At 38.7% G+C, this 27267-nt stretch overlaps 2 protein-coding genes across 2 annotated transcripts; one reads left to right on the top strand and one right to left on the bottom strand.

Annotated features, from left to right (window-relative positions):
* Positions 1–2648: 2648 nt before the first annotated feature.
* Positions 2649–13327, bottom strand: LOC149647084 (uncharacterized). Its single transcript, XM_089849694.1, has 2 exons — positions 13068–13327; positions 2649–3073 (listed from the first exon to the last, which is right to left on the bottom strand). The coding sequence occupies exons 1-2, from the start codon at positions 13231–13233 to the stop codon at positions 2937–2939; spliced, it is 303 nt and encodes a 100-aa protein (XP_089705820.1). The 5' UTR covers positions 13234–13327; the 3' UTR covers positions 2649–2936.
* A 327-nt stretch (positions 13328–13654) lies between these two features.
* LOC149647083 (nose resistant to fluoxetine protein 6-like) lies at positions 13655–23482 on the top strand. The gene is made up of 13 exons (XM_089849693.1): positions 13655–13870; positions 14136–14229; positions 14291–14379; positions 14656–14835; positions 14912–15005; positions 15460–15546; positions 16318–16483; positions 17093–17172; positions 17247–17369; positions 19766–19883; positions 20012–20198; positions 22991–23133; positions 23204–23482. The coding sequence occupies exons 1-13, from the start codon at positions 13780–13782 to the stop codon at positions 23318–23320; spliced, it is 1569 nt and encodes a 522-aa protein (XP_089705819.1). The 5' UTR covers positions 13655–13779; the 3' UTR covers positions 23321–23482.
* The last annotated feature ends 3785 nt before the right edge of the window (positions 23483–27267 follow it).

The following is a 27267-nucleotide window of genomic DNA, read 5'->3' as shown; positions in this document are numbered from 1 at the left end:
ACGTTGAAGGTCTTCAAGACCCTTGCCTTTAAAATAGACATAGAGCCTATTTGAAGGTAAAATTCAAATAGAGTTTCATGTGAACGGCTTAAGTCTCTTTTCCTCTTCCATTCAAATTTGGAAATAGTCTAACCACATTGTGCTGGATTATGTTAAGTCTTTCTTTAAAACTTTATGTCCTTAATGCGTTGATAGTTTGGCAAGTAAACGCGCATTATTTAAGCAACTTGCCTCTTAGTATATATGAGAACGAAATACTTCTACAAAAATGGAATTCTCTAGAAGATGACTTTAAAGATTATGGTGCCAACTTGGCTAATGATTTCCAATCAACCGTTGACGCTCTCAAATCCAACAACGTTAACGTTTCAAACCTTTGTTCGGTGGCGTTATCAGAAATGGTTACCGCATTGAGGGAATACAAATTATGGGCCTATGAAATTAAGCACTAGACTAATATCGAAACACTGCTGAATTATTAATAGCATAACTTAAATAAGCTACGTTTTAAATTTTATCAAAAAAAAACCTCGGGCTGAAGTTTTAATTCCTTCCTTTCATATTTTTCTAAAGAAGCGGTATCTCCCTTTGATAAGACGTTGATAAGATATTGGTTTAATGTATAAGATGTCTTGTATTGATTGGATGCAACTTTTTTCGTATTGTGTTTGTTGTTTATATAAAATTCGACTGTACTAAAATCCTGGCCATTAATGTCTGGTTAAAATTTCAAAGATATCCTTCTAATAGTTTATGAAGTTGCTAAGGGTGGTTTTAGAATCCATAAATCCGACCATTAGGTGCAAAATACAAAATTTTTCCAAAGAGATAACATGGAAATGTTTTTTATAGTGAACCAAACTAAGGAAAGTTTTGTAAACGATCTTAAATGAAAGGTACCACTTCACGGGGTATACCTCTATTGGATAGAATCCCGTTGGACCGAATTCAGATTTGTACGATTGTAGCCAAATTTAAAACAATTTATAACCCAAAGAGCGATTTTCTGCTGAATGGGAATATTTATATGGACGAGCTTTCGACCAGAGAGAATTTATAATAGGGAGTAGAAGCTCTTGCCCTTGACAGTGCTAAATACAATGTAGCTCAAACAAGTAGGCAGCGACGCTAAAACTGGCCAGGAAAATTTCCGGTCACATGACACTCCTTTAATTTTAAAGTTTGCCCTCAATCACTGTTGGTTGTACAATTACCTAATAAGGGTTCGTGATTTCGAGTGCGACTGGCACCATTTGGAGTTATTTTAAGTCAGACCGTTCCCTTTCCCTAAAAAAGGTAGTGTCTATCTCCCCTAGAGACCCTTCCACAACATTCTAGACCCACCCAAGAGGGAGGGGCCTCAAAAAATTATACCGGAAATAGACCTGGCCAGTTTTGTTGATCACGTGATTTTTAAGCTACATAATATTCCTCAGTGTCTACTCCCTATTATAAAATCTCTATGTTTCGACTGAATGGAATGGGTTTACACATATAAAATCATAGCGTTTTCCTTGAGTTGCCGAACTCCAGTAGCGCAATGAATAGAGTGAGTTGCATGATCGAAGAAGTTACGCAGCATCGAGCCGTCAGTATAAAGTTTAGGTTGGGTTAACTACAATGTTACGCCTTGTTGATTATCTTCATTGACTTCCCAAAATAATATGCCTTTTCCAAAAAATTGTTGTTTATCTTCATTGACTATCCAAATTAATATGCCTTTTCCAAAGATTAGGTTAGGTTAGTAATATTTTATAAAAAAAACTAAAATGTTACGCTTTTTGCAAAATATTGAAGTTTATCTTCATTGACTTTCCAAATTAATATGCCTTTTCCAAAAAATTACATTTTATATTCACTTCCGATATAACGTTATACTTTTTGAATAATATTTTTCTTTATTCTTGTACTAATATATTCGGTTTACAAATGAAACCATTTGCTCTGATCATACGAAAAAATACTAACTTAAAAAACAACAATTTGAAAAAAAACCAGAAATGAAAGGAAAATTCATGATTGGAAATCCGCCCAAATTGCGGTATCGGTCCAATGGGATTCAGTCGAACAAGACATTCGATGCAATGGAATTCGACCCAATGGTACACAATCCTTCACGGCAGTGCCTTTCCTTAGTTTCATCAAGAATAATTAAAATTAAGCATTACGTTTAAAAAATTTTAAATACATACACTGACTAGACTAACGATCTTTACCCTGAAAATAATACTGTTAGTAGTTCCGTGTTCAGCAGCTAAATCACTAATAACCTAGCCAAGAATTACAAAGTAGTATGAAGTACAATAATCGTGGTCCATATTGAAATAACACCGCGGTCGCTCATTTTGGGCAACGAAACCGAGCGCCATTTTCGGAGGTGCAATGCTGCCAGACACTTTTCCCTAGCATCACGGACGTGATCGAGTTAGCCATGTTAAAAAATTCCCTCTATCCATAATTGGCCACCGATCAGATGATCATATTTCTCCGCGGAAAACGCCGCGAGATTCATGAGAACTCTTTTGGCACTCAATTGGAGTTGGACCAATACTATCGCTCTAAACATTTCTCTCGTAGTGTGGTAGAAGAGGTTGGAAGAATCATTTATACACGCCAAGCTAAAATAAGCCAATGCATTCATACTGGAGCCGCGTATTTCAGCTGGTTTTTCTGTGTATTTATAAGGTTTTAGATTCGAAAAATAATTAACCATTCTCAAAATTTTTTATTACAAACACTTTAAAATGCAGGCGGCGATCAGCTAAGGTTTCGAGAAATGTCTATAGCCTCCTACTTGGCAGGGCTTCCACAAGTTACACACTATTGCGCTTTTTCCTATCCCATATACACCGCTTCTTTGTAAACACGGGGTAAAACTTAGGCCTGTGCGAGTACTCGACTCGAGACTTGGAAATCAATATTTTGGGACTCGAGAATTATTTCAAGTCCTCAAAAATCCTCACTATTGGACTCGAGGAGTCGTCGAACCGATGCATGGCGGATGGCGCCTTATCCAGTTCAGAAAATTTTACCTTGATCTCGGTCACCCGGAATTTGAAGTAGAGGGCCTCATCTATAGTGGGGTTTTACCGATTTAGAGTTTAGAGTAGACAGAAGATTGGAAAAAAATTTGACGTCAGCTTAATCAGTTAAGCTAACCAAAACCAAGAAGCGATATCTAGTTTACTAGGGAGAAGGTATAAGATACCTAAATATTCGCGCGCCATAGTCCCAGTCCCCCTTTCAAAATACAAGGGGGACGTGAAAGGAGGCCGGGTTACTTTGCCTCTCCTCTGTCGGAAAATACTTAATTATAGTCATTCGCATCGCGCTGACGTGACTTTTCAAGAACCAATGAGATTCTGGTTGTAATTTAGAGGCGGGGATTAACTCCGGACCTACGTTTGGACTGGAGATAAACCTAGAAATGTGGCGAATTATACCTTCTCCCTAGTAAACTAGGTATCTCTTCTTGCCAAAACCAAAAGTTAAGTTATTGTTACTGCGCGTCATTTTGGTCGCGGGCACTGTACGTTTTATACATTGTAAGTATAATTTATCCTTATCAGAAATTAATTTATTATACGGGACTAACGAGGTTACCGCCCCCTTCTCGGAGAGATGGTCTGTCAAGGCTACGGTGCGTGTTCAACGGTATACTCCTATTGGATAGAATCCCGTTGGACCGAATTCAGATTTCTAAAATTGTAGCCAAATTTAAAACAATTTATAGCCCAAGGAGCGATTTTCTGCTGAATGGGAATATTTATATGGAAGAGCTTTCTACTGAATGGGATGGGTTTACACATATAAAATCATAGCGTTTTCTTGAGTTGCCGAGCTCCAGTAGCGCAATGGATAAAGTGATTTGGATGATCGAAAAAGTTAAGCAGCATCGAACGCCGTCAGTACTTGGGAGGGAGATCTCTTCCGTTAGGTAAGGTTAGGTTAGGGTTAGACAATTTCAAAAATGTAAGGTACTTACTGAAATTTATTGAAGAACGTTATTGGTGAACATACATATTATTTGCTTCAATATCCAGAAGTTTAATAAGAATATTAATTTCATTTTTTGGTCTGGTCTGGTTAGGTTAGGTTTGTTTAGGTTAGGTTAGGTTAGGTTAGGTTTGGTTTGGTTAGGTTAGGTTAGGTTAGGTTAGGTTAGGTATGGTTAGGTTAGGTTAGGTTAGGTTAGGTTAGGTTAGGTTAGATTTGGTTAGGTTTGGTTAGGTTTGGTAAGGTTAGGTAAGGTTAGGTAAGGTTAGGTTTGGTTTGGTTAGGTTAGGTTAGGTTAGGTTTGGTTTGGTTAGGTTAGGTTAGGTTAGGTTAGGTTAGGTTAGGTTAGGTTAGGTTTGGTTTGGTTAAGTTTGGTAAGGTTAGGTAAGGTTAGGTTAGGTTTGGTAAGGTAAGGTTAGGTTAGGTTTGGTTAGGTTAGGTTTGGTAAGGTAAGGTTAGGTTAGGTTAGGTTAGGTTTGGTTAGGTTTTGTTAGGTTAGGTTAGGTTAGGTTAGGTTGGGTTAGGTTAAGTTACGTTAAGTTAGGTTAGGTTAGGTTAGGTTAGGTTTGGTTTGGTTTGGTTTGGTTAGGCTAGGTTTGGTAAGGCTAGGTTAGGTTAGGTTAGACAATTTCCAACAATGAAAATTAATTACTTAAATTTATTGAAGAATGTTATTGGTGAACATAAATATTATTTGCTGCAATATCAAGAAGTTTAATTAGAAAATCAATTGAAAAATAGGAATGAAAGAAAAAATCAAGATTGGAAAACCGCCCAAATTGCGGTATTCGGTCGAACAAAACATTCGATCCATTGGGATTCGACCCAATGGTAGACAATCGATTCAACGACAGGGAATGTCAGCCAGTGACTAAAGCCCCCCCCCCCAGAATTACAGAGTAAGATAAAATATTAAGTACCGCCTTCGCTTCCACCCCCATCCATGCAGGGGAGATTGTCGACTATTACGCGAGCAGTAGAGGCAAATTTAGGTCTTCTTATAGATACATTTCTTCTTGGTATCAAATCAAACTAGATCATAGTATTTTTATTGAAAATAAATGCTATGTAAAATTTTCCCTTTAGTGTTAGACGCAACGGGAAAGCTTCCATCTGGCATTCTTTCCTTTTCAACAAGTGAATTGGGATCGTACGAGCAATGTCTTCGCATTTCTGCACCCATCAGTTCAAACACCGAAAAACCAATCGAAGGCCAATATTGTCTACTGAAATTCATCTTGCCTCTTCCAGAAAAAACTGAGAAATCTCTTCCGCTTGGAAACATTTTTCCCTTCACAAACCACACTTTTAAGACGCAGGTTAGTTTAAAAAGTTATTGCTTTTAGTTTAACGCAAAACGATTTATATTAAAGAAACCCGAACTTAAAGTCCATTTAATAAAAATTAATTAAAAAAAAATTAAAAAAGAAGGATAATGTTTATATCCAAACGGGGAGTAGTAGATAAGGAGACGATTTGAAATCGCATTTTAGAATTACAAACAATAATTCTTCAATCCCACAACTAGCGAGATGGGAGAACACTTGGTTAGAACTAAACATGAACTGAATAGTAAGCAATCCTCTTATCTTTCCACCCCTTTTTGTTACAACTAGTGGACGTCTCGGTTTGTACGGGCAAATGTACGGCAGTTAAGGTCTGGATTGTTCACTATTTCTTTCATGAACTTATAATGCGATTAGAACAAAGATAATGCATAAGAGCAGAAACTCGGAGACAGACAAAATGCACGTAGTCCCCTTCCCTAAAACGTAAGTGTGCCGTTCCCCAGTTACCATGGTTACCGCTATCCCCATAGACATTATAACACTATTAAGGCCTAGACAAACTATTGGGGAAAGCGGTCCTTGAATGTTTTTGTGAGCGATTTTTCGCTTCTCCTCCTTCGCATGTGTGATGGGGTGAATGACTGGTGGCGCTCCCCTATCGACGAGCAAAGGAGTTATTAATAAGGATGAGCTTAGAGTAGTGGCACTCTATGTTATTATTATTATTGTTGTTGAGGAGGGTACGCGCCCTAGCACCGATGCCAAAGGCATATTGTGCATCCTCGTAATCAGGCCTTGAATAGGCCTGTAGCTGCAGCGTAGCGAATAATTCGCTCCACCGTGAGAGAGGAGACCCTCGAGGGTTCCAGGGTGTGTGAATCAAAATATTCTAATCTAAGCGAGGCGAAGTAGTCGCACTCGCAAAGTACGTGAGCGGTTGTTTCTTCCTTCTCCTGACACGACCTACAGAGAGGGTCGTCGGCAAAACCCATCAGATGGAGGTGCCTATTAAGCCGACAATGCCCGGTCAAAAGACCGGTGGCCAGCCTAATATCCCATCTGCCGAGCGAAATTAGGTCCCTAGCACGAGACCTGCAGGGACCATCGACAAACAGCTTTGTCTGTCTCTGGCCCTCCATGCTGTGCCAGAGCTGATTTTGTATGACAGTCAACCTGTCATGCAGACACCGTTTGACGTGCCTGTAGGGGATGGGGACGGCCGGCTCCGGCCCCAAGAGCTTGGCCTCCGCACCTCTTTTCGCAAATATATCGGCTTGCTCATTGCCATAATATCCGCTATGCCCTGGCACCCAGTACAGCAGAACCCTGTTGCAGGATGCAAGTCGCGCTAGCAGGTCGAGGCAGCTACGCACCAGTTGAGAAGTAATCTGACACTGGTTCAGAGCGTTCAGGGCAGCCTGACTGTCAGAATAAATTCTCACAGTCCGTCCGGTATACCCTTTTTTAATACAGTAATCTGCGCAATAACAGATCGCGGCAATTTCAGCCTGGAACACAATAGCGAAGGTGCCCAGGCAAACAGAAAAGCCGACCCTTGTGGTTTGACAGTAATAGCCGGCGCCAGCGCCGGAATCAGTCTTGGAGCCATCGGTGAACCAAATGGTTTCACCCCCAGTGCCAAGAGGCAGCAGGTTAGTCCACTCTGCCCGACTGGGGAAGTGGATGCTGAATGGCTTAGTGAAATCAAAACTGGTAACGGTTTTGTCAGATCACATCGTAAGCGACGGCTCAAGTGCGGCGTACTCCCGAAAGAGCTTCGTATGGCTGTAATCCCAAAGTCTTGGAACCCAGCAGCCGCTAATGTTGAGCCTCTAGGCTCCCATGACAGCCTCCTCCTCAATGAAGAGATGAAGAGGAAGCATGTCAAGGAGCACCTCCAGGGAAGCAGTTGGGGTCGATCTCATGGCCCCCGTAACACCAATGCAGGCAAGCCTTTGAAGCTTGCGCAGGGCAGCCTGCACCGTCTTAAGCCGGACCCTTGTCCACCAGACAAGTGCCCCGTAAGATAGTATGGGTCTGATGATCCCAGTATAGAGCCAGTGTACAGCCTTGGGGTTGAGGCCCCAAGTCTGGCCGACAGTGCTCCTGGTACTCCAGAAGAGCATCTTGGCCTTCTTAATACACCGATCAAGATGCGGCTTCCATGTGAGTCTACAATCAAAAGTCACCCCCAGGTATTTCACCTCGGAGGACTTTGTCAGGACCTGGCCAAAGAAAGAGATATCATTGAACAGATCCTTAGTATTCTTCCTCGTAAAAGGAACAAGGACAGTTTTATCAGGATTAACGGTGAGGTTAACCGCCTGACACCATTGCTCCACGCTAGAGAGAGCAGATCTCATAAGCGCGGTGACAGTATCCGGGAACTTCCCGGTAAAGACTATCGCTACATCGTCCGCATACCCGAAGCAGCAACAGCCCCCAGCAACCCCGAGCCTCCCCAGGAGTTCGTCCACCACCAGGCACCACAACAGGGGGGAGAGCACTCCACCCTGAGGGCAGCCCCTGCTGGTAGTCACCCCTAGAGAGTCCCCAAGGAGGGACGCCGACACCTCGCGGTCGGTAAGCCGACACCTCGCGGTCGGTAAGCATGGACTTAATCCAGCGGCCAAGAGTGGCGCTGATGCCAAATCTCTCAACAGCTTCAGTAATAACTGAGCTAGAGACCTTGTCAAAGGCCCCCTCGATATCGAGGAAGACAGCCAGTGAAATTTCCTGAAACTCGAATGCCCTATCCAGGCAATTCGTAAGGCCGTGAAGGGCCGTCTCAGTGGATTTGCCTTTTTGTAGGCAAATTGTGAAGAAGAGAGAGGAGTTACCGAAAGTACCTCGTCTCTGATGTACCTGTCCACCAACTTCTCCAGAATTTTGAGGAAGAAGGAGGTCAGGCATATGGGTCTAAATGCTTTCGCCTCGAGATAGGAAGCCTTCCCGGGCTTGGGAATAAAGATGACCCTAGAGCGTTTCCAGTCACGAGGTATGTGACCGAGAGCAATGCAAAGTCTGTAGATCTTGCATAGCGGAGAGGCGATGTGGTCTAAGCCCTCCTGCAAAAGCAGAGGGAAGACCCCATCGGGTCCCGGAGACTTGTAGGGCTCAAAACAGTTGACAGCCCACCGAAGCTTGGGAATCGTGACAACCTGTCTGGCTACAAGCCAGTCTTCCCTCTTAGCCCTGTGCAGGACAGGGTAGAGAGAGTCAGGGTTTGTTGGATTGATAAAAGTAGAATCAGGAAAATGGACCTCCAGCATGTGCTTGAGAGTCTCAGCCCCAGATTTAGTGTACACCCTCCCGTAGCTTAATAGCATTAAGTCGATGTGTGCTGTCGTGCGCTAGAATCTTCATGACCCTAGCCGTGGCAGGGACATTTGCTCACAGAAGGTCCGCCAGGAGTCCTTCTTAGCAGCTCTAATGGCCCTGTTGTAGGTGTTAAGGGACTGCCTGTATCCAGCCCAGTCACCCGTGCGCTTGGCTTTGTTAAAGAGCCTGCGCGTGTATTTACGAAGCCGGCTGAGATCCGCGTTCCACCAAGGGACAAGCCTCGAGCGGTTGACGGTCTTAAGTGGGCAATTCCGGTGGAACGACTCCATGATGGAGCACTGTAAATCACCAGCAGCCCGATCAAGATCCTTAGGTGAAGTAAGTTTAAGAGTGTGACCCCCTCCGTAGCGTAGGATTAGGTCTTCCCTATAGCCGGCCCAATTAGTCCGTTTTGGGTTGCGTATCTCCGTCCCCGCCGGGACAGAAGTAATCGCGACAGTAAAGCAGATGTGCCTATGATCCGACAGAGACGGTTCATTAGACACATGCCAGTTAGACACGGAAGACACGAGGTTTTCCGTGGCTAGCGTGAGGTCAATGACCTCCCTTCTATTAGAAGTAACAAAAGTAACTCTATGTTAACTCCCTATAGGACATAATAAGTCAAACCCTCGGAGATGCCATTACTTCATTTCCAAATCTACCAGTGGCGTCGCTAGGCCTTTTTGGGGGGGCTATAGCCCCCCCAAAAATATCCGTAAACCCTACCAAAAAATTGCTGTTGGCATCCTAAAATTCTGTAGCAATATATAAAAAAATATAAAGTTTCATCTCGGCAGAGATGAATTTCAATATCAAACAGTACAATTTTGAAGAAAAGAACAGATGGAGACAAGTAAAATGTTTCATGTTCTTTCGAAAGTAGTCCCAATAGTGTGGACTAAAAGCTAAACAAAACTAAAAATAAACTTAAGACGAGTGAAAATCCTTCATAATCGGTTCCATTTTTATCAATAAAAGGTTGTATATCTTTAAAATACGGATAATTTCACGTTGACACCAAATTGGGGGGTTCCCATTCATCCGAATCTCATTGGACAGAATCGCATTCGACAGAAAATGTTTGGCTAGAATTTCAAAATCTAGCCCAACGGCGGGTTTCAATTGAGGTGGAATATTTTATAACATTTTTAAAGTCAGTTTAGGTTAGGTTTGGTTGTAATTGCTTTATTGATAGGTTATAGGTTTGTTTTGGTTAGGTAAGGTTTGCTTTGGTTAGGTTAGGTTAGGTTAGTTTAGGTTAGGTTAGTAATATTTTATAAATCATTTAACTATGGTACGCCTTTTCCAAAATATTAATGTTTAGCTTCATTGACTTCTCAAATAATATGCCTTTTCCAGAACATTACTGTTATGTTATGTTAGATTAGGTTAGTAATATTTTATAAATCATTTAACTATGGTACGCCTTTTCCAAAATATTGATGTTTAGCTTCATTGACTTCTCAAATAATATGCATTTTCCAAAACATTACTGTTATGTTAGGTTAGGTTTGGGTTGGTTAAGTTAGGTTAGTAATATTTTATAAATCATTTAACTATGTTACGCCTTTTCCAAAATATTAATGTTTAGCTTCATTGACTTCTCAAATAATATGCCTTTTCCAGAACATTACTGTTATGTTATGTTAGATTAGGTTAGTAATATTTTATAAATCATTTAACTATGGTACGCCTTTTCCAAAATATTGATGTTTAGCTTCATTGACTTCTCAAATAATATGCATTTTCCAAAACATTACTGTTATGTTAGGTTAGGTTTGGGTTGGTTAAGTTAGGTTAGTAATATTTTATAAATCATTTAACTATGTTACGCCTTTTCCAAAATATTAATGTTTAGCTTCTTTGACTTCTCAAATAATATGCCTTTTCCAGAACATTACTGTTATGTTATGTTAGAATAGGTTAGTAATATTTTATAAATCATTTAACTATGGTACGCCTTTTCCAAAATATTGATGTTTAGCTTCATTGACTTCTCAAATAATATGCATTTTCCAAAACATTACTGTTATGTTAGGTTAGGTTTGGGTTGGTAAAGTTAGGTTAGTAATATTTTATAAATCATTTAACTATGTTACGCCTTTTCCAAAATATTAATGTTTAGCTTCATTGACTTCTCAAATAATATGCCTTTTCCAGAACATTACTGTTATGTTATGTTAGATTAGGTTAGTAATATTTTATAAATCATTTAACTATGGTACGCCTTTTCCAAAATATTGATGTTTAGCTTCATTGACTTCTCAAATAATATGCATTTTCCAAAACATTACTGTTATGTTAGGTTAGGTTTGGGTTGGTTAAGTTAGGTTAGTAATATTTTATAAATCATTTAACTATGTTACGCCTTTTCCAAAATATTAATGTTTAGCTTCTTTGACTTCTCAAATAATATGCCTTTTCCAGAACATTACTGTTATGTTATGTTAGAATAGGTTAGTAATATTTTATAAATCATTTAACTATGGTACGCCTTTTCCAAAATATTGATGTTTAGCTTCATTGACTTCTCAAATAATATGCCTTTTCCAAAACATTACTGTTATGTTAGGTTAGGTTTGGGTTGGTTAAGTTAGGTTAGTAATATTTTATAAATCATTTAACTATGTTACGCCTTTTCCAAAATATTAATGTTTAGCTTCATTGACTTCTCAAATAATATGCCTTTTCCAGAACATTACTGTTATGTTATGTTAGATTAGGTTAGTAATATTTTATAAATCATTTAACTATGGTACGCCTTTTCCAAAATATTGATGTTTAGCTTCATTGACTTCTCAAATAATATGCATTTTCCAAAACATTACTGTTATGTTAGGTTAGGTTTGGGTTGGTTAAGTTAGGTTAGTAATATTTTATAAATCATTTAACTATGTTACGCCTTTTCCAAAATATTAATGTTTAGCTTCTTTGACTTCTCAAATAATATGCCTTTTCCAGAACATTACTGTTATGTTATGTTAGAATAGGTTAGTAATATTTTATAAATCATTTAACTATGGTACGCCTTTTCCAAAATATTGATGTTTAGCTTCATTGACTTCTCAAATAATATGCATTTTCCAAAACATTACTGTTATGTTAGGTTAGGTTTGGGTTGGTAAAGTTAGGTTAGTAATATTTTATAAATCATTTAACTATGTTACGCCTTTTCCAAAATATTAATGTTTAGCTTCTTTGACTTCTCAAATAATATGCCTTTTCCAGAACATTACTGTTATGTTATGTTAGAATAGGTTAGTAATATTTTATAAATCATTTAACTATGGTACGCCTTTTCCAAAATATTGATGTTTAGCTTCATTGACTTCTCAAATAATATGCATTTTCCAAAACATTACTGTTATGTTAGGTTAGGTTTGGGTTGGTAAAGTTAGGTTAGTAATATTTTATAAATCATTTAACTATGTTACGCCTTTTCCAAAATATTAATGTATAGCTTCACTGACTTCTCACATAATATGCCTTTTCCAAAACATTACTGTTATGTTATGTTATGTTAGGTTAGGTTTGGTTTGGTTAAGTTAGGTTAATAATATTTTATAAATCATTTAACTATGCTACGCCTTTTCCAAAATATTTATGTTTAGCTTCTTTGACTTCTCAAATAATATGCCTTTTCCAAAACATTACTGTTATGTTAGGTTAGGTTTGGTTTGGTTAAGTTAGGTATTTCGGCAGTTATATACTATATATATATCTTTGGGAACGAATAGGTTTTTTAAGGGTTATGGTTTTCATAATATTCGAAAATGTCAAGTTAGTACTCTAAAACTGCAGCCAAAACCATGTAACGTGATAAATATGACTTAAAATAATAAAAAAAATCTACAATTCCCTTTAAAAAGTAAATTTTCGGGGATCTGAAAGTTTTTGGTTCTTCTAAACTAAAATAGGTGCTTAATATTTTACAGAATGTTCGCGTATGGTGCTCAATTTCTTTGACCATTATTTTATTACAAGTCAAAGAAATTGTTTGCTTGCAAAGATGCAATCTTTGCGCTCCCGGGAATTTAATTAAATTTAGTTTCATCGGGTGTATATGCGCATGCATTCTTGTCCTAGTGGACGGAACCGAAACCCGGAGAAGTGCGGGTTTTCGCTCCAAAGGGTCTGTCCCATTGGACCGAATCCGCCAAAAGTGCGGGTTTTTCGGTTGATTGGGACTGGTTTCGGCCGAATGCGATTCGGTCCAATGGGGCAGAGCCACAAAATTAGGTAGGTTTAAAGGTCTACACATTATCCAATGAACCCATTATGCAATTGTTTTTATTATTAAATTCTAATAATAACTAGTTTGCCCTGATTTAGCCCCCCCCCCAAATTTCAAACCCTAGCGACGCTACTGAAATCTACTTCTACATTATGGCCATGACCAAGGCTTAGCTCGCCTTAAATGTTTTTATTACTAATAAATGTATAAAAAAAGACTCTTACCTTCAGAAAACGGTGGTATTTCCTCGAAAGTAAGTAGAAATACAAGTTCCAAGTGTTTTTTAAAAGATTTTACAGGTGTAAAATTTATAAAATACGTTTTTCCGCTCTTAGCTCGTCTCCGCGAATCACGGAAATTTTTTTTCCGTATAAAATGGAGTAATGGCATCTCCGAGGGTTTGACTTATTATGCCCTATAGGGAGTTAACATAGAGTGTCACTACTCCTTATTAATAACTCCTTCGCTCGTTGCTAGGGGGCGCCACCAGTCTTTCACCCCATCGCATGTGTGATTCACACATGCGATGGGGCGAATGCCTTAAAACCGTCACAAAAATGACTCTCAACTGTTCCTCTTGCATCTCTATGGCTATCCCTCATGCCAAGAGAGCGTACGTTCTCGCGCATGCGTTCAAGCCTCCTTGTTCTAGCACGAGGCTAGATCAAAACGGCTTGAAATGAGAATATCCCACGTTTATCAACGGCTTGCGCGTTGAAGTTGCGCGCGCCACTGTATGCGGTACCTGCCGAGTTTTTCTTACCTCCCCCGTTTTTATATCCTCCTTGGTTAGAAGCGTCATATATTTCCCGCAAACCCGGAGTGTGAACTACCTTCTCTAGAGAATTCCCCATCAGGCAGAGTAAGATTGCTATTAAACATCTGAATAACTAAAAGTAATGGTTTGTTAAGGTATTTGAGCATTGGAAACAGTTCATGCGATTTCTATACAGTACAGCACCAACGCTTGGAATATGCCTTCCATCAGCATGCACCAAAGAAGATACTAGTTCAATCTCTAAATTTTGTAAGTGGTGCATAAATTGTTGCTTTATTTTTAGAACTATTTTCAAGTACTGTTTCCTTCTATAATAGAATACTAGTACTGTGACTATGAATTTTGAAAAAAGGCATATGTATTATTTAATTAATAGACCTTTTTCCTAGATAAAATAGCCATATTTAACGTCTTTGGATCAACATGTTCTGTAGTAACCCTATATCTATTCTATATCTATGTCTATGATGAAAAAAAAAGAACTCATTTAATTTTTCGTCTTTCCATTTTACAGTTTTAAAGAATATGCCCATTAATCCGGTCGTCGCTAGGTGCGAAACGAGCAAATCTGAAATGAAAACATTAGATAATGTTCAAATAATGATCTTGTGAGTACATAATTTTATTGCAAAAAAATATCAGCACTGAAATATTCACTTTAAATTTTAGATCGATGTTGAGTTTGTTTGTGCTTCTTGTACTCGTCTCTACAGCTTATATTTCTATAAGAAAGCCGGTGAAAGGTGCATCGAATGAAGGTACAAAACCCTCATTATAATAACTTGTCTTGAAACGAAATGAGAACAAAGCCAACTTCAAAAATAATATCCGAATTTATACCATAAGTTTAAAAGATATATTCCATAACTATATGACAGTTTTGCAGTTCAGCTTCCTATTTAGCCTGTACTAAGCCTTTGACAGCGCCTCACCAGGCGTGGCTTTACGAGAATCAATCACGTTTCACCTACGTCACTTCATGACAAGCTTTCAGTAATCAAATAAAAATCATTTTACGAAAATACCTTTGACAGGTTCAATAAATCGCCTGGAAGTGTTTGAATCGTTCTGCTTATTTAATAATAGTCGAAATGTTTTCGACTTGAGTAGTTCTGCCAACGAAAATCTAAGTTTCCTCCATGGAATCAAAGTCATTTCAGTCATTTGGGTCATTGTAGGTCACGCTGTAGGTCATTTCAATATCGACGTACTTCGTAAGTGGTTTCCTATATCAGTTTCATATGCTAAATACATTTTAGTGAAAATTATTTATTTTATATTTCTATTTAGGCGACTTTTATATAAGTGAAGGTGCAACAAGATCCCTTATATTCCAAGCAATTATTAATGGGTTTTTATCGGTGGATTCATTTTTTTTTGTCAGGTTGAGAACAATTCATTCAGTATCATCAGGGATCCATGTAATTTTAGAAGTAGGAATGAAGAACAGAGAAATCTTGGCGCATGTCAAAGTCCACGTTCCATCAACCGGGACGGGGGGTATGAAAGAAGTGGCGGGTCACAACGACAGAGGTAAAATGGAACTACGCATTTTTCGCCGTCCCCGTCAGGAACGTCATCATAACGTAGTTTAATTGAGCCAATGAGATAATTTAAGTTTCTCGTTACGTGTTGAAGGGAGGGGCTCTATACTGGTCTATGAGTCGGACTGAAGTAAAAGCTAACAGTTCTTAATTCCTGCTTCTAAAATTACATGGATACCTGGTAAAATTTGAAAATTATTTTCGATTTAACATTTTGAATTTACCGTAATCTGAAATTGATTATAATTTCGAAAGTTTTAGCCTATTATTATTTACGGATATTTCATCTTTCAGTGGACTCCTTATAACTGCTTTGTCTGTCGAAAGACACAAACTGAAGAAGTTCAATCCCGTATTTCTAATACTTATGCGAATAGCGAGGTAATTATCTTGATGAAGAATACTTTGATATGTATTCCATAAATCCTAGGGTGTTTTCTTTGGGTTTAATCATAAGTTTATAAGATATGTTCACGAAGTATAACACTACGGGAAGATAGTTGGAGAACGAGGCGAGAAAGATTACACGCGGTTCTGAAGTCCATCTTCCCATTTAGTCTGTACTAAGCCTCTGACAGCGCATCGTCAGGTGTCGCTTTATGAGAATCTATGACGTTTCAACTAAGTCACTTCATGACAAGCTATCAGTAGCTAGCAACAAATTTATGGAACATATCTTATGAACTTGTGGTGTAACGTAGACGAATTAGTTTTACTATTAAATAGTTAACCTCTGCTAAATTGAAGGCTAATATTTTAATAATTGTGGTCCATTTAGATATATAACTGTTGTAACTTTATTAGTCTAATTAGTAATTGAGTATAAACTATAAATAGAACACGAACTGATTAATTTACTGGGTTTAACAAGATAACTATCCTCGGCGGATTTTCATTCAGGACTAAAATTAATTAAATTATTGTTCACACACTAATCCGTAAAGCAGACGATTCTATCAAGCCATAGGGGCTGAACATATTACATTAGATAAGATTATTTATAAGTCTATTATTCGTCTATTATCAACATGCCACTAGATAAGGTTATGTCTAAGTCTATTATTCGTCTATTTTCAACATAATATATCAATCGGAATACTTTAATGTAAGTAATCGTTGGTAAAGTTTGACAAGTCATTTATTATTTTGCAGACTTCTGCCTTCAGCTATAATTGTCCTGGGCATTTATCTTCTATTTCCTCTGCTGAGTAGAGGTCCATGTTGGAACGAGTTCTTCCCCATCTACATTCGTCTCATAAAAGCCAACTGGTGGAGACTTTTAACATTTACTAACAACTTAGTACCGCTGGAAAAAATGGTACCCTTTTAATTTCGACTGGCATCATAAGAGAGACTTCAGGGCCGGATTAAAGGGGAGGGGCGATGGGGCAGGCGCAAGGCTTGTTGGGGGCGCATTGAGTTAAACTATTCCCCCTTAGCATCATTTGCTGATCCTTTTTTCCGACTTAAGGGGGCGCGCATTATCTCGACCCCCGGATACAAAGTTCCTTAAGCAGGCCTTGAGAGACTTAAATGAAAAATAGCCTATTTACTTCTTACTGACGTTCGAGAACTTCGAGGAACTTCGCAATATATTTGCACGCCACTCTAAAAATGAGACAACAGGGTTGATGGAGTACGCGGAAAGTACTTTTCCAACATTAACTCGCGCGCCGAAAAGCTTATCTCATTTCTGGGAATTTATGATTTCAATCAATTCATGTCCCCCTTTTTGCGCATTTACCAAAAAAAAAAAACCCACTACCCTATTTTGATGAATTTGAATTCTGGAATAATTTTATTTTAAAGATAGTTTTAAGATATTTGTTGTTCCAACTTTCAACTTCAAAGTACCATTTTATAATATTTATAATTTTTTATGAAACATTATAAGATGATAAAATAAGAGAATATTTTTTTACCCAAGCCAATAGTCCACTACTGGTACATAGCCTGTGATATTCAATTTTTTGTTATTGGTGTACTATTCCTTTTGTTATATTTTAAGTATGTATTATGAACAGCTTCCTGTTTGGAATTGGTTCAGTATAGGACATTGAAACTCTTTTAATTCCTTTTAGAAAGGCAGTTGCTGCAGTTGCCTTTGGTGTTTTTCTTATCTTTGCCAGTATTTTAACCACCGCTGGATTGATCTACAAATACGATTTTGAACCATTCACAACAACTACGATCATCGATAGCAAGTACAGTACAGTTACAATTCAAAAGAACTATTATGGTTGCTCTATCTGTACCTTATAATAAAGTTAATTTAATATCTATTGAGTGGAGACAGGGATAGATTTAATTTTAGAAGAAGAAATGGAGAACAGAGTAATGTGGGCGCGCATCAAAGTCCCGGACCCCCTTCCACGGAATGAGGGGTATTAAAGAAGAGGCGGGCCATAGCGACAGAGGTAAAAAAGAATTACGTATTATTCGCCGTCCCAGTCAGCAACGTCATCAAAACGTAGTTTAAGTGAGCCAATAAGATAACTTAAACTTTTTGTTACTCGTTGGAGAGAGGGGCTCTATACTGGGCTATGTGTCGGACTGAAGTAAATACTAACCGTTCTCCATTCCTACTTCAAAAATTAAATGTATCCCTGGTGGAGACATGTGTTCTCCACGTTATTAGGAAATTTTGGTCAGAATTTTATACGCACAAAAATTTTGATAAAATTGAGCTTTTCAAAAAAATGTTCATTTTTTCAATTAGTCGATTCGTGTTGCGAATAGTGATTTACTATTCGAATCGTATTCGAAGCAAATTCAAAATCCACTAGTCGAAACCCCTAACGAACTCATGTATACTTAACTTTACCTTGGATTTAGTGGTTAATGAGAAAACAGGACTGCTATTCTGTTCCGTCATGATCCAAGTACAATATTTTAAGTATAGCCCTAAACACCCAGTCTCTGATTTGTTTTTCAGTCGAGGAGAAATCCAGCGTGGCTTAATTCGATAAAACAAGATAGAAATAAGATTAGAAAATCATTTATAATATATTGTTTATCATTTTTGACGTTTTCTAGTTGAAAGAGACACAATTGTTAATGCTTGATCACTGTATCAGATAGAGTCAGTGAGCACGTATGAGAAGTAGGTTCGGAAGAAGAGACTGAATTCTCAGTCATCCCCCACTTCAACACCGGTACCCAGCTGTGGCTCAGTTTCGCGCAATCGGCCCAAGAGAGAGAGAAAGAGGACGGGCCAAGGGCTCGTAATAGTAGCCACATCGTACGAGTGAATAGCCCCTCTATACCCTACCCTAATGAGTGGATAACCCCTCTATACCCTTCCCTAAAGAGTGGATAACCCCTCTATACCCTACCCTAATGAGTGGATAACCCCTCTATACCCTACCCTAATGAGTGGATAACCCCTCTATACCCTACCCTAATGAGTGGATAACCCCTCTATACCTTACCCTAATGAGTGAATTTTCAATGCTTAAATGATTTACCGTGCATAAAATCAGAGTTAATAGCCCCTCGATGCCCTACTCTAAACAGTGATAAAATTATAACCGTATAGATTTACTTATGCTGTAATTCTAATATTCCGGCGAATCGAAGAACAGATAGTTTTAGTGATAATCCCCTCGATGAGTTTACAACATAGACTTATACCGATGCACACTTATCGCATCTTATTTTCTAACAAAGACTTATGCCCAGAACTTTTGAAAGAGAAAGCTTAATTATAGTGATTACCCATTTTAGTGATTATCCCCTCGAATTACCTTTAGCAATGCTAAAATGATCAAACGCATAACGCTCATTTAACACTATGTTAGCTCTATCTAAACCCAGATTTGAATTAACCGCCAAAACGTTCCACTCAAACATAACATAGATGGCGATAGCTACCGAACGAGAACGAAACACATGAGGAGCGCGGTAGGAAACGGGGAAAATCTTTATCTACTTAATTAACACATAAATAAAAAGAAAATAAATATAAAAAACCCAAACATACAAATTCATAAGTATCGGACCCTACAGATAAAAATTCAAAAGTATCCGACCCCAGAGATTAAGAGGTACCCCACCCCACATCACCCCGACATTTTAGAGATAAAACTTAAGGATAAAAACTGGGAGTTTCTATCAAGTCTCTATGGCTCAGTCGTAGAATGTCTCTCTACTGCGTGAGCGATCCGGGTTCGGTTCCCGGCTGCGATCCGAAAAGGTGTTTAATTAATATTAAATCTCTAACCGAGCCCAGTTACCCCTATGGGTGGGTTGTGGTAATGTGGAGTTCCTTTTAAGCTAAAAAATAACGATAACGAAAGCGAAAACTCCGGCCACAAGTACTACTACTACTACTACTACTACTACTATTACTACTACGGCTCGGGTCAAACTAAGAGCCTCATCGTATACTACGATGTGGCTAAAAATCGGAGAAGATTGTTTACGTGACGTCTGGCTCCTCTGCTGTGCGCCGAGATAGGTGCGCATGAGAGTGATATCGGGCTGTGCCTTTATTATTGACTCTCCTTCTCAAACGTGCTCACTGAAAGAGGGGTGCTCGTTTTGAGTATTTCGAATACGTGCTACTATCGAAGCTCATTCGAAACGTTTTGTTATTTAGGGCCTTCAGACGAAACCTCTTCATTCACTTTTACCCATCTACTCATTTGGGTCCTTTCGTTGTTGGCTTACTAACTGGGCATTTTATTATCAGAAATCCTGACTTCAAAATATCCAAAGTAAATATAAAAATAAAAATTTTGTAGCCGAGGTGGTTATTTAACATATGTTTGCAACTTTGCTTTTTTTTGCTTATTTTCGAATCATGAAGTACTAAACTGAAACATTAAGAAAGATTATTTTACAGGTTAAGATGGCACTTGGTTGGAGTATATCCGGATTTAGTAGTTTTGCTACTGTATTTGGTATCTATTGGTGGAGTAACGGTGCACCTATTACCATGATGGCAAACTTACTATACGGCTCTATTCACAGAACAATTTGGGCACTTGGTTTAGGTTGGTTAAGTTACATGTGTGCAACTGATAAAGGAGGTAAATATTAATGTTGCATTTTAACAGACTATGTCGGAATCTTGAAAAGAGTTGATAAATACGGATACCCGGCAGGGGCGCCGATCATTATTTTTCCCGTGGGGGCACGGGCCCCTCTGTCCCCACATGATCGGCGCCCCTGATACCCGGTGTGTCGACCTGCATGAGTGACCAGTAATACCAGACGTTGGGGTTGTGAGGGAGGAATGTAGGACATAATACCCCGGTCATATAATCGCCCCAACAGTGCCAAATAGGTCAAAATCCACCGGACAAATATCCCCGAATGGCTGTTGGGGACAAAATTTCCGGACAATATCCCCGGAAGGATGTTGAGGACAAAATACCGAAACATTAGGTCAAATTCCGCCCAAAATGTGTTTACGTCAAAATATCCCAAACCACGGTTAAAATCGATATGAAGTTTAATAAAGAATGAAGACATAAAAACATTTGTTTTATAGAAGAATAACAAGCACTCCCAAATTCACCAATCACACGAAAAGACGCACAGGTTATAAAAATTTAACATAACCTAACCAAACCTAGCCTAAATTAACATATTGTCCAACGGTAAGGCAATAGTGAACGTCAGTGTCACCACCAATTAAAAATTCGGAATCAAATATCGTTTCATATTTACAGATCTTCTCCAATATTTTCGCTAATAAATCATAGTTATTAATTCTACCAGAAGTCCATTAAATTAGCCTAGGAAGTAAACAATTACAATAGCTGGCATAGCGTACGTCTCTGATGGGGAAAGAACTCCTTTTAACTCCATGGATAGGGGGTTAAATTTTTCCCCTTTCCTAACGTTGTTAGAATTCTCGAGCTCCTCTCTTGGAAGTCTTTCTTGACGTGAGCGGGGTGTGACTTCCTCAGCCCATGAACGCTGGATCTCTAAAGGGTAGATTGTTTGCTTTATAAAAAAAATATAAAAAGGAACGGCCACGGTCGGTAAATAGTTTTTTTCAATAGGTTTATGAAGAGTCATAAAAAACTGAATGACCTTTACTGTTCCAAAATTCACCCCCCCCAAATCACTTCTCCTGATTATATGCTAAAGAGGGCTCGGTTTTTCAGTGGAAGGTGGCGTTTTCCGGTCCCTTTAGAGATCCAGCCTTCATTTTCAGCCAATAGTTTTTTCTCTCTCGATAGGGCAAATTTTGGCGTACGAGTCGCACCTAAACCGGAGATCTGAGAAAAATTATCGCGAGGTGGCGAATGTGTCGTCCATCTTCAGTATTGCTACACAAGAGAGGGGAGTTGCAAACCTCGCTTTTGGTTACTTCCTAGGCTAATTTAATGGACTTCTGATACAAGTCAAATTAAACTTTAATTTTGTTTACTTACCTTCGGGGATTCGTACCCACCATCCACCGTTCCGCTGTACACCGTTACCAACGGGGATCTGAGGCCTGCAGTGTTTCAGAATATATTGACATTTTATTTTTTACGACCTTTTTATTTTCTCTATGACTAGGGCTTTTTGTCTACAGAGTGAAGGATTTGTACCATTCTATGATGGTGGATAGTGACCAGGGGATTTTGTCTAGAGAATGAAAAGATTTTGTACGTTTTCAAGGATGGGGGAAATGACCGGGGGATTTTGTCTTGAGAGCGAGGACTTATTTCAAGTATGGGGAGATTATGACCGGGACCGGGGGTCTTTTGTCTTGGGGGTATTTAATCCGTATACCGCAAGGGAGAGTGAAGGGGGGTCTTTTGTCTTGGGGGTATTTAATCCGTATACCGCAAGGGAGAGTGAAGGGGGGTCTTTTGTCTTGGGGGTATTTAATCCGTATACCGCAAGGGAGAGTGAAGGGGGGTCTTTTGTCTTGGGGGTATTTAATCCGTATACCGCAAGGGAGAGTGAAGGGGGGTCTTTTGTCTTGGGGGTATTTAATCCGTATACCGCAAGGGAGAGTGAAGGGAGGTCTTTTGTCTTGGGGGTATTTAATCCGTATACCGCAAGGGAGAGTGAAGGGGGGTCTTTTGTCTTGGGGGTATTTAATCCGTATTCAACAAGGGAGAGTGAAGGGAACTCGCGCCGATGTCAGTATTTTGAATCTTAACAGAGGCAATCTTTTATATCTAGTCCCCACCATGGATAACAAATTTGATTTATGATCAAATTCCTAGTGGTGCCTCAGATTAGGAAAGTTTTATATATTTCGCATCTATTGAGCAGTTGAAAAATTCTCAAACGCGTGAGCACGGTACGGCAAATAATTATGTGAGGAATAAACGACTTAATACCGATATTGGTATTGGCTGGGCGCAATCCAAGTTGATCAATTTAAACATCTAAACATGCTCAGGTATATTGGCTGCTAACAAATAAGCATCGTCTTTGGGTTGTCCAGCATCTAATCTATACCCCCAGACCAATCTGCTTTTCCTATGAGGTTGAAATTTTAACTAAAATCATAAGTTTGTAAGATATGTTTCATAAGTATATCACTACCTATACTTCGTAATGCTTGAGACTCGCTGAGAGCTAGTTCGAGAACGAAGCGAGAATTGACAACACTCGGTTTAAATATAAGTTTGTACTAAGCCTTTGACCGAGCCTCACCAGTCGTCAGTTTACATAACCACACAGAGTTAAAACTGTCTTTATGACCTTTGACGCTCAGTTTTTCGCCATCTTATAAAATGGCTGGCCGAAAAATGTCCCGACCTACCGGCAACGATGGGTTATTTTTTCCGCTATTGTCCTTATATTTCACGAGGCTTGCACTTACATTTTTAGATATTTATAACTTCAAAGACGTTCGTTTTCGCAGGTTTTATCAACGCTATTCTTGGATCGAAACTATTTCTTCCTTTGAGTAGATTGACGTATCTGACATATCTTGTCCATTATGTGGTGTTAACATATTTTTGGTCGATTCCACACGGTGTATTCGATGCCAGTTACACTCTAATGGTAAACATATGGAGCATAAGAAGAACCGGACGTGATACTATTTTTATAAACAAATTTAAAACTTTTTTAGATATGGTTCATTATTGGAATTATAGCAACAAGTTTTGGATTTGCATTTTGTTGTTACGTCTTATTTGATGGACCAGTAGGAAAACTTCAAAGAATATTTCTTAAAAATAAACTATAAAATGTAGAAGATAGTTTATATGAATCTTTGGCGTTCATTAACAAAATGGTGGGGAACTGTCATTGAATAGAATTTGGTAAACCAAAATAAACCTGTCCGAGTCGAGAAGCAATTAAGAGCTTTTTCTTAATTAAATAATTCAATAAAAATAATTGATATTAATCGTCATTAATTTGCCTTAATTCTAGTTAAATCGTTTTAAGAAACGTTATTCCTAAATTCATTTTAAACATAGCTATTGTGGACGTTTGAATTCAAGCGCATGACTTTTTAACAATTTTTGGAAATTTAGAGGGAATAAAGCGATTTATTCACAATAAATGATAAGAAAAACCGCAATACACCTAAAAATAAATTCATTCAAAATTTACAACGGCCATACGAGTTTCTAAACCGGGCTTTCACGAATGAGGGGTGATCTTATTGGTTCGCTAAGAAATGAGCAGAGGCAGAATTTTAGTGTCAGAATGTTTTCAGCCAATGAAAAAATGTCACCTTTGAGTTTGTATTTCTGTTCACTAGATGGCGCTTGCTTCATTGTCAATCTGCCCCTTTTCGGGCGTATATATATGGCCAGCTTGTTTATTTATTTTTAGGTCTATTGCGTGAACCTTTGGTGAAGCCCTGCAATTGTGAGGCTAGACTTTCTCGTAATCCGAGCCGATCACCTCGTACTTCTTAATCCTAACGATGGGAGTGGAAGCCAAAAATTGCTCTCTGCGAACACGTTTGCTCCGATTTGCCAACTGCGAACGCGGTGACAGACACGCACACACATCCAGTGTAATACGTCTCCGTCACGTCATCGTCACCCGGAGAGGTAAAAATATCAGACCTTTACGGAAAAAAGTCATTTTTGCTAGGCGTTGTTATGTAACCAGATTAGGCCCGGGTACACGAAGAACAAGTTGGGAAACTAAAATTGACCTCTCCGAGTCGAGACTATAGCTATCTACCCACTTAATTACCTGGATATGCAACTATCGCTTAAAGTTTTAAATAATTAATTATTCAAGCGTAATGGTTCCATTGACAACTCGAATGGCGTGTAAACACCACCCTCTCGTTACACCTCAACAATATTCTTAGTTATGAAGCATGACTGTTAACGTTTCTCCATACTAAAGATAAATTATCTCTAGCCGTTTGAAAAGATAGCATGCGGCAAAAAATGGAACCTTGCCCGATCAGACCTATAACCGTGGCGATCTTATGGCGGTTATGACTCTTGATTCTATCTCAAATAGGATACGCAATAGAATAATCGACAGTTCATGAACTCAGTTCTCTTTGAATTTTTTTGGAAATACTTCTATTAGTTGGTTGCCACGAGGTTAACTTTGTGTAAATATCACATCCCACCAGCCTAGTGGACATACAATAAAGCAGACAACATTTTCGACCAAAAATTATACTTCTTGAACAAATGTCTTTTTTCCATTATGTGGAAAATTTTTGTTCTACGTGTTACAAATATATTTGTCAAAACTGATTCCTCGTCTCGCAATGGAAAAATGTTTATTTTATTTTTTCCGAGAGGTAATAAAGCAGTCTGGGAAATAGCACACTTCCTCTGGTCCAAAACCTGTTTATTAATTGCTTGGACTAGTTTTCAAATTCAAAGAGTGGGGGTTACTGGTCCTCGGGACCAGTTTATTAATTGTAAATCTGTAGGAGAACAAAGGCGGGGACCAGTCCTAAGACCAATTTATTATTATTATCACTGGTCCCAAGGACTAGTTTAAAAAATATCCTAATTTCCCAGACTGAATAAGAGGTCTTACTCCGTTGGAGGAAAAACTGGTTAGCCCTTATTTGCTTCCCATGCAAATCAGACGATTGGGAATAGATCAACAAATAGATATTTGTGGCCACGTAGTAAATGTACCTATTAATTTGTATTGATCAGTTTCAAAATTACCAAGAATGGCAATTAATACCCAAACTATTAAATTACAATCAATGAGAAAAATGAATTTACTATTATCAGGAGTTCATAATAACCCGAAGTACGAAACTGGTTAAAAAGCCCGTAACAACAAAGTTTCGCCGTAAAGCTCAGCGGATTCATACACCGCTTAACTCCCAAAGAAATAGTTACCCCATTTTTAGCGCCCACGCGCATTAACTTGCACACTTCCGGTTTAGCACAATTTTTATCTTGTGATTTTGGGAGCGAAAATGGCTCACGTCTGCTTCTGTCGGAACGGTGTAAATTAAGCCTTGGCTAAGAAGTTGGCTATTAGTCAGGGTTTCCAGTTTTCTACAAAACATTTAAACGATCGTCAATGATGTTTTGTTGTGATATGTGTGAGTGATAATTCCGTGGTTAAATTAAAACGGTTTGGACAAATTTATTCCCAGTATCTTTAAAGGAACTGCAAAGAAGGCATCGGCGGGTGGGTAAAAATTATTTGAAATACGTCACAGACATCACGTGATACCAAGATACAAAGACTCCTCATAGACTGGAACTTGACATCTAGTCCTTGTTTTTCGCGAGATTGCAGTGCCTATTCCATGAAGTGGTAGTTTTCGAAATGAAACGAACTTAGCTTATTTGGACCACGCCTCTCCTCAGTCACGTGCCTCTGACGTATTTCAAATAATTTTACCCACCCGCCGATGCTTTCTTTACAGTCCCTTTAATATAAGAATTGCAACGTGTTTCTACGTCCACCATATCGGCATTTTTCTTTTCGACGGAGATCCCAGCCAACGGAAGTTTTGGAACGAAAACCAAGGAGCATAGATACCACTACGATATACTGTAAAGTTGTATGTCCATAAACAGGCTAATCCTTTTTATGCGCAACGACAGAATCTTGTTGTTCGCGATTTTTACCATTAGCTCTATGGCCAGTTTCATACTTCCCCACCGAATGCCCGGGGGTTATTACGAACTCCTGCTGTTATTTAAGAAACGGTAAGACCAAGGCGGATCATAGATGCTGCAACTTCTCTTGTTAAAATCCCCTTATTGTATAAAGAACGAGATAACGCTTTCCAATGAATTACACGCTCAAGATCCAACTCTCGATTTTGTGGTAAATGCATCGGATCAAGGATTATTTAAAATGTCTAAGGATAAAACGCAGAGAAGGAAATATCGAAGGTAGATGTTCCAAACGGTACCTAGCGGGCACAATCGGCAAACCGGAAAGCCAATATTTTGAAGCGTCAACACGTGACAGAGTTCTTGAAAGTTTTGTCGCTCTCTGTCTGCTCTAGCAGATCTACAAAAACCTAAGCCTTGCCTATTAAACTAAATTAGTGTAAAGTCACGTCGTATATTCTTGCACTGAATGTTTGCTTTAGTCAGGGATTTTCGCTTTAAAATATTATTAAAATTAAATAATGATTTTTAGGAACTAAACTCATTCTTGAATTTTGAACTAAATGTTCTTAACGACCGTTGACAATTCGAAAAAGAACTCTATACAGCATGCTTTCGAAAACTATCCCTCTTTCGTCTATGCTTTCGCGATAATAAGATAGATGGCGCCATATCTATATTTCTTTTCCGTTTGACGCACCAAAACAGTAGGTGGAGAAGAGGGGGATGGGTTAAAATTTCGGAACAACTAGAGAACATTCCCTTACTATAGAGATCTGTGTGTGCGTTTTATCCTTAGACATTTTAAATAATCCTTGATCGGATCGAACATCAATAGCTCAAGAGATGTATCACATTGTGTAACTTCGAAAACAATGTCAAAAGCCCCACGCTATATATCATTTCGAAGGACAAGGGTCAAGCTATGATTTTCATCACGCACTCCCGAATTTCAACGTCCTGAGTCATGAGAGTTCCTTGCGATCGAACTGTACCAACTCCCTGGTTTTCTCATTCAAGCTTAACGGTTGCTTCCCCCTAATTTTTCATTGTAACAGAAAAGGGTAATATTTAATGACAAAGGTGATTTTCTTTCATTAGTCCTGTTGCT

Source organism: Phalangium opilio, unplaced genomic scaffold, assembly GCF_054372755.1.
Source record: "Phalangium opilio isolate 3A_F unplaced genomic scaffold, DU_Popi_V2 ptg000089l_1, whole genome shotgun sequence".
Classification (NCBI taxonomy): domain Eukaryota; kingdom Metazoa; phylum Arthropoda; class Arachnida; order Opiliones; family Phalangiidae; genus Phalangium; species Phalangium opilio.
Note: the sequence above shows the minus strand (reverse complement) of the source record. Positions and strands in the feature narration are given on the sequence as shown.